At 50.5% G+C, this 8,207-nt stretch overlaps 1 protein-coding gene across 1 annotated transcript in view; it reads left to right on the top strand.

Moving 5' to 3' along the window:
* Window positions 1-8,207, top strand: part of BAIAP2L2 (BAI1-associated protein 2-like 2) — a 30,879-nt gene that overhangs the window by 2,323 nt on the left and 20,349 nt on the right. The window contains exons 3-4 of the mRNA XM_010845091.1: window positions 55-141; window positions 577-638. Coding sequence (XP_010843393.1) covers window positions 55-141; window positions 577-638 — 149 coding nt within the window. The remainder of the gene's footprint in view (window positions 1-54; window positions 142-576; window positions 639-8,207) is intronic.

The following is an 8,207-nucleotide window of genomic DNA, read 5'->3' as shown; positions in this document are numbered from 1 at the left end:
TGGTGAGCACACAGAGGAGGGGCTGCGGCTGGATGCCTCCCCGTCTCCACGCAGCTCTGTCCGAGGCGGCTGAGGTGTACTTCAACGCCATCCAGAAGATTGGGGAGCAGGCCCTGCAGAGTTCCACCTCGCAGATTCTGGGTGAGGCACGCCCCTTCCCCATCGCTCTGCTGACCTCTGGGGCTTGGGGGACACGCCTCACTGCCCACTTCCTCCTGTTGCCCAGGCTCTGCCTCCTGGGCGCCTCCCCTCAGGCCGAGGGCCTGCCTTGCCCCCATTCTCGGGTCCCAGAGAGGGTTCCTTTTACAGCCTGGCTCTTCCAGGAAGTCCTCTCCAAAGGCACAGGCCTTGCAGCCCAAGGGCCCAGCTCCCAGACTCTCCTTCTGGAACCCATGCGCCTCCTCACCCCTCCCTGCAGGAGTTCTCCAGGGTAGGACAGGAGCTGCCAGAGCCCCAGAGTCGTGTGGGAAATCCCTGGACTTTGGTCCCAAACCCAGCTTGGGCAGGCCCTTCTGGTGGGAAGCGGGGTGATGAGACAAGCCCCCCAACTGAGGCCGCTGCCCTCCGTGCCTCCAGGTGAGATCTTGGTGCAGATGTCCGACACTCAGCGGCACTTGAACTCTGACCTGGAGGTGGTGGTGAGTCTCAGATCCTGCGGCCCTGAGTGGTCAGTCGGGAGAGTGGGCGGCGTTCCGTGGAGGACAAGGGCCCAACCTCCACACCCTTTCTCAGAGAGGACTCTGGTAACATGACAACTGCGGCTGCCCTTGGGCGCACCTGCCAGGGCCAGGCTCTGCTGGGCACGTTCACCTGCACATCAACGACATGGGAGGCGGGTGCATTTCCATCTCCATTTCACAGAGGAGGAAACTGAGTCAGGAATCTAGTCATTCACCCAAGATTCCAGACTGAGTGGAGGAGCCAGGAAGAGAAAGGCCCAGGGCCCCGCCCCTACCAGCCTCCCCAACCCCTCCCTCCACTCTCCCAGGGAGCAGCCAGTGATCTGACCTTATCACTCCCAGGAGAAAACATTTCCACACCCCCGCCACCCACAGAACTAAACTCAGCCACTTGGTAAGGGATTCCTGGCCCTGCTGATCCGGCAGCCTCCCTAGTACCCCAGTCACAGCCCAGACCCTCCAAAGAGCTGCCTTCTTGCACACATGGCCTGGTGTTCCCACCGCAGGCTGCTGTGACACTGTTCTCCAGCTGAGGACCCACTCACCCCGACCCTTGCCAGCCAGCACCATTGTCCCCTCCTCCAGGAAGTCTTTCCTGATACCCAGGCAAGTTCAGTCTCTCCTCCTCTGACTCCAACAGATGCTTCTATCTGTTCTTAGGCTTCCCTGATGGCTCAAGTAGTAAAGAATCTGCCTTCAAGTAAGGAGACGCAGGTTCCATCCCTGAGTCAGGAAGATCCGCTGGCGGAGGAAATGGCAACCCACTCCAGTATTCTTGCCTGGGAAATCCCATGGATAGAGGAGCCTGGCGGGCTACAGTCCATGGGGTTGCAAACAGTCAGACATGACTGAGCGAGAACACACACACGTCCGTTCTTAGCAAGTGGTGGTGAAGAAAACCAGCTCTGCGCCAGAGCACCTGGGTTCAAAGCCCAGCTCCGCTAGTTGCTGGCTTTGAGACCTTGGACAAGCTACTTAACCTCAGTGCCTCAGTTTATCTGTCTGTGAAATGGAGATAATCGAAACTGCCTCGTAGCATTCTTATGAGGATTAAGTATAAGTATAAATTACTGACCCTCGCACCTGTAGCCCTCTATGTACCTTAGCTATGATTAGAAGCAGAACTGATGCCCTGTCTTTACCCCTGCCAAGACTGGGAGTTGTGCCAGGACTGGGATGTGGTCTTCTCTGTGGCTCCAAGGCCTGGAATGGGGGCCTGCCACTGAGCAGAGCTTCGCTGCCTGGGAAGGAGAGAACAAGCTCTGAAAAGAGAGCAGAGGTGGGCCAGAGGGAGAGGAGAAGAGAGGGCCTTCCAGGGGCGCTCTGGGCTGAGCATGCGCAGAGCATGGCAGAGCATGGCATCGGCAGAAGAGAGCTGGGGACGGAGCTGGTGGAGAGGAGGGGTGGGCGGGGCTGGGTGTGAAGGGCCTTGGGAAGCTCAGAAGGAAATTTCAACTAACCGTGACCGCATAGCTCCCAAACGTGTGCGTGGGAAAGCACTGGACGTCCGGGTGCAAGTTGGGGACACCATAAAATACTCACCAGTTTGGTAGCCATGGCGAAATGGGGAAGAGTTTCCCCAGTGGAAAACAAGCATCCACCTCCACTCGATAAAACCATATCCCTGGCCCATTTCCCCGGACACCTTGAGGCTTAGTGCTAAGCCTGTGTCATCTCCCGGGGCTTGGGTGGGGAGCTACAGGGCACAGGCCACCCTGGCAGCCTGTGACTTCCTCTCCTTGTGTCTGATGACTTGTCATGTCACTCGTGGCGCACCTGGGCTGGATAGAGACGAGTGTCACCCAGGCCCGCTCTGTAAAGAGAGCTGCCCTCTTTGGGTACCGGTGTCTTGGCTGTGACAACAGGGCAGGGCCCTTGGCCAGAGCCACACTGGGCCCAACACACCAGAGGCCATCTCCCCCTTGGGCTCATTCATTTGACAGCAATTCACCGCCCTATGCCAGGCACTGCAATGGGCACTGCGGGGGCGGGGGTGGGGGGAACAGCAGATAAAACCCCCTGCTCTCCCCAAGGGGGAGCCAGACAAAACCCAGGACAAATAAGTGAGCATATGTGTGATGGGTTAGATGCAAAATGCGCTATGGAGGACAAGAGAACAGGGAAGGGAGTAGAAAGTGTTGGAGGGATGTGATTTTTAACAGATATTCAAGACAACAGCACTAGAGAGGTGACATTGTGAAGAGACCTGAAGGAGGTGGGGAGTAAGCAGGGAGACAACTGCGGGAAGTGTTCTGGGCAAAGGGGTCAGCACACAGGAAGGCTTGACTGGAGTGGAGGCATCGAGGGCCAGTGCAGAGATGACCCCTGGCTAACAGGGGCCAGGCCCTGTAGACCTTGTAGGGACTCTGGCTATGCCTCTGAGTGTGTTGAGCAAAGGAATAACAGGATCTGGGCTGTTTTTTTTTTTTTTTAAACCAAACCTTTTTTTTTTATTATAAACTAAAATACAGGCACAGGACTTCCCTGGCAGTCCAGTGGTTAAGACTCTTTGCTTCCAATGCTAGGGGCACAGGCTTGATTCCTGATCAGGGAACTAAGATCCCACATGGCTTGTGGCCAAAAAATAACATACCGGCACAGAAAATATCACGGAACAAATTCGAGCTCAGTGAATCATTATCAAGCAGACCGCCTTTGAAACTCCCATCCTGGTCAGGAACTTTGTCAGCCTCCCTAAAGCCCCTCCACGGGCCCCCATCAAACCACAGACCCTCTCTTCCTCCAAAAGTGACCACTGGTCTGACACTGCCTCCTGCTTCTCCATAACTGACCACCCGGTCCGATGTCCCCAGACTAGAACTTGTCTTGCTCTCTCTCTCTTTTAAAATATGTTCTTGAGTCTCTTTTAATCTAGTGGTTCCTCCGCCATTCCTTTCTTTTCCTTACAATTTATCCATCGAAGGACTTGGGGCCTTTTGACTTGGTTTTCTGAGCATTCCTGGTGCAGCTCAGCTGTTCCTTTGTTCTCTGGATCCAGAGGATGGCTCAGACTCGGGTTCCATCCGTTTGGCATGCCTGGAGGGGGTGAGTTTTACTCCTTTGCAATCATTATTTCATTGACGTTGACAGTGTCCCCTCTTTGACCAGCAGAAGCCTCTTCAGTCTGGCACGTGAATTCTTTGGCATAACCCTCATGGTTCTGACAGTTTCCTCGCTATCTAGCCTGACATGATTGTTCTCATCTGGTACTTCTTCTGCTCTACAAATGGAATCAGTCATCTCTCCATGAAGCCCCTTTAAAAATGTTTCTGCTTTTAGTGCAAAGTGATATTGAAGATCATTATCTGCTTACTAGGGGTGTCCATTGCTACTGGGTTCATCACTGTTCCTAGACTTTTTCAGTGGCCAATGCTATATATAAAACATATGTGTATATAGTAGATAGGATACATATGCCTAGATACATACACAGATGCATGCGTGCATAGATACATATATACATTTGTACAAACCACATATATACACACACACACACACACACATATATAAAGATAGAATTCTTCATAATTAATACTGTTACTTCCAATGCAGATTTAGCACCGGGTTTTTAGTTCACCTCTTCTCTATTCCACCGGTATCTCTTTTGTTCCACATCAAGAGTCCTGATACTCAGGAATTCCCTGGCAATCCATTGGTTAGGACTCCATGCTTTCATTGCTGAGGGTGTAGATTCAATCCCTGGTCAGAGAACTAACATCCTGCAAGCTGACAGTGTGCCCTCCCTCCAAAAGTCCTGATTCCCAAGCACACAGAAAAAGAAGAACATCCCACAGTTACCGTTTGCTATACCACATGCTACATAGACAGAACAGTCGCTGAATGATGAAACTAGTTCTACCACCACCAATATGATGCTGAAAACAGTTAAAGTCGGTTTTACATTTGCTCTCTGCAGCCTCCCCCCGCCACCACTTTCAAAGGCATGCTCTGGAGACATTGTGGGTTCTGTTCCAGACCACTGCAAAAAAGCAAATGCCACAATAAAGTGAGTCACATTTTTTGGTTTCCCAGTGCATATAAAAGTTATGTTTATACAACACTGTAGTCTATTAAGTGTGCAATAGTATTATGTAAAAAAAAAAAAAAAACCCAATGTACATACCTTAATTTAAAAGTACTTTGTTGCTAAAAATGTTAGCTGTCATCTGAGCCTTCAGCAAGTCACAATTTTTTGTGAGAGTAACATCAAAGATCACTGATCATAGATCACCTTAACAGATTATGACAATAATAAAAATAGTTTGAACTATTGAGGGAATTGCTAACATGTGACACAGAGACATGCAGTGAGTAGATGCTATTGGAAATATGGTGCCAGTAGACTTGCTTGACATAAAGTTGCCATAAATCTTCAACATGTGAAAAGCGGAGTATCTGCAGCCGTGTTCCATCTACACCGTCAGAACCCAGAGCCACTGCACCACACCTGCTCCCCTTTCACCTCATTGATCTTTGTTTGCAAGTAGCTATACTTTTAATATTCACCTCCAACCCCATGTCCATGTTTTGATTGTTGTTTTGGTCTTGTTCTCTGATTGTCCGCATGGGAAGGGCTCATGTGAACAATGTTCTGAGCTGTGACACCAAGATAACAGCTTGTTCTCCTTGTACTGGGGGAAGTCAGTTTTGCTGGATATAAAATCCTTGCCTCACGTTCCTTCCTTCTTTCCTCTTTCACTCACTCTCTTCCTCCTCCCCTTTCTTTCTTTCTCCTCCTTTTTTTCTCTTTCATCTTGAATGTTGCCATTGAAGAGTCTAATAATTTATATTCTCCATTGTAAATCATTTGCTCTTTTTGCCTTTGTTGTTCTTGTTCAGTCACTAAGTCGTGTCTGACTCTTTGCAAACCCATGACCTGCGGCCCACCAGGCATCCCTGTCTTCTACTATCTCCCGTGGTTTGCTCAAACTCACGTCCATTGAGTCACAAGTCATGAGTGATGCCATCCAACCATCTTTTTTGCCTTAGATGACCCCAACTTTTTTCTTTTTCTTCAAGCCTAGTTATTTTTCCAGAATATATCTTGATATTGGTCAGTCTGGGACAATATTCTTTGTTATGTGTTCTCTTTCAAAATATAGTTTGATATCTTTTTTCTTTAATTACAGTTTTTTAGAAAACTTTTTGTTCTTTCTTTGCATTTCTTTCTCAGGGACTCTTATTATCTGTATGTTATGTTAATACCTTTGTAGCCTATCTTCAGTATTGGTCTCTTCCTCTTGGCTGAATGGAGCCCAAATAACGTATGGATAAGACTGGAATTTTGGGGAAGGTCTGGGCAGGGATATATATCTGGGAGTCGGCAGCCTGTGGACCGCATGAGCTCACCATGTAGACAGGGAAGGGAAAAGGCCCACAGCCTGAGCCCCAGGGCAACTCAACCTTCGGGGACCAGAGAGATGAGGGGGAATCAGAAAAAGATGGAGAAGAACAGTTAGGGGGCCATGCAAGGGAAACAAGGATGGGGGAGTGGGGTGGGCTGCAAGCTGAGGGAGGAAGGTGTCTCAGGAAGAGGGAGTGGTCAGCCGTGTCTGATGATGACGACAGGAGAAGTTGGGTGGGTCCTGAAAATCGATCGTGGGACTTAGTGATGTGGATGGAATCTTGGTGATTTTGACAACACTCTTCTTGGTGTAGTTGGTGGGGCCATGGCCTGAAGGAGGGTGTTCAAGAGCAAATGGAAGGAGTAAAGTTGTGGTCAGCCCACAGAGACAGTTCTTTGAAAGGGGTTTTGCCTGTATCGACGGATTCAGTTACTGGGCGGCCTCGACACATGGAACTCAGTGCGTGTTCGTGACAGCGGGTCTGCTCTCATCTTCTGTACGGAGGAGCTCACGGGACCTGCTAATGGAGCGTGTCGCATGGGGAGGGGAGCAGGGGACCGCAGTCTCTGTAATGATTTGCTGGGAATTCTCAGCCTGTGCTGGAGTAGGTGACTTCCTTGTTTCAGAAGCACCTGCTTAATTATAGGCATCTCTCTGGTTCCCCAAGAGCAAGAGCTCAAAGGTCTCTTCAAGTATCACACTTCTTATTAGATCCATTTCTTTAAGAGCTTGATGATGACTTTCCATTAACCCAGTGGTGCCGGTGCCCTGTCTGACTGAGGCATCCTGGGTCTGTGTCCTCTACACTCTCGGTGATCACAGCCAAGCCCTGGTAATGGGAAGAATTGCAATCCACCTGTCCTGCCCTAACACTCATTTCTGTGGTGTGACTCAGTTCCTACGTGACTGGAAGCAGAAGGAGCCGTATCCTATGACATGGGAATGGCTTATTCACAAGTGATGCCTCCTAAGTATTGAGCAGGGGAACAGGGCAAACAGAAATAAGAAGAAGGGGAAAGCCCCCAACTTGTCACTGCACTGACAGCAAGAGCCCTTTAAGCTGTACTTTAAGAACATTTTAAAGAGAGCTCGTGCCCCCAGGCCTCCCTGGGGAGAGCAGGGCTCTGAGCCTCCCAGACTCTAAGCTGGGAGCAGGTGTCGCCACCTCCCACATTCACCGTGGTGGCAGCCCCACCGCCTCCTGTATTGCCTCAGCATGCCAGCTCTGCAGGAACTAAGGTGTTGCCGGTGTGTCCTTTCTGTTGGTCTCGTGCATTTTTAATCTTTCCCATGGCCTTTGGTGTGGTTCAAGTTCATCCCTCCAGTACCATTCACTGTCTCCATTAGTGCTCTGGTTGCCAGGGTTTCGAGGGTCGGCCCCAACCCTGCATCTTCCATAAGCCCTGTTTATATATTGGGTGATTTTGCCAGATGTGGGAATTTTCAGGAACATACATCTTGTAGTTGAGCAGAAACCTTGACCTGGGATGTCCTGCAGGTACAGATTGAAAGTCTCCCTTTCTTATTGCCTGGATCCAGCAAAAAAGGGCCCCTCTGGGGCAGAAACAGGGACTCAGAGCAGCTTGAAACACTCCCACCCCCAGCACACACACTGACAGCCTGTAAGGCCTGGCCAGCCCCAAGGAGGTCACACCCAAGCTCCCTTAAAGACCGGTTAACGAGGTTTCAGAAACAATTGTGGAAGAAACACTGAGAATTTTATAATTTGCTGGCCTTTCTGATTACCAGCATTCCTTTTCCTGAGGGACAGAGCTCCTACAGCATAGCCTGGGGCCCCTGGGGCAGCAGGCAGGACCCACCGAGGGTTCCTGAGCAGGGCTTCCTCAAGGAAAGGCTGGGAAGACAGAGAAGGCTGAGCAGAGGTGGAAGGGTCCCCCGAGGTGGCAGTGGTCAGTCTGAACCTGAGAGCAAAGGGGGCAGCTGAGAAGATTTAGGTGCAACGTCCCAACACCACCGAGTGACCCAGGGAGCGCTGATAGGGGACAAAGGGGAACATGCCAGCTGATCGCCAAGGCTCACAGAATTAACGTTCATTGGATTCTAGAGCTGGACCCTAGCAAGCATCTGGCCAAAAGTTTCCCATTACAGATGGGGAAACAGAGGCCCAGAGAGGGACAGCAACTCATCCAAAGTTACAGAGCAAATTGAAGGAAGAACTAAA

The sequence above is a fragment of the Bison bison genome, unplaced genomic scaffold, assembly GCF_000754665.1.
Source record: "Bison bison bison isolate TAMUID 2011002044 unplaced genomic scaffold, Bison_UMD1.0 scf7180017864213, whole genome shotgun sequence".
Lineage (NCBI taxonomy): Eukaryota > Metazoa > Chordata > Mammalia > Artiodactyla > Bovidae > Bison > Bison bison.
This window is presented reverse-complemented; position numbering and strand designations above follow the sequence as displayed.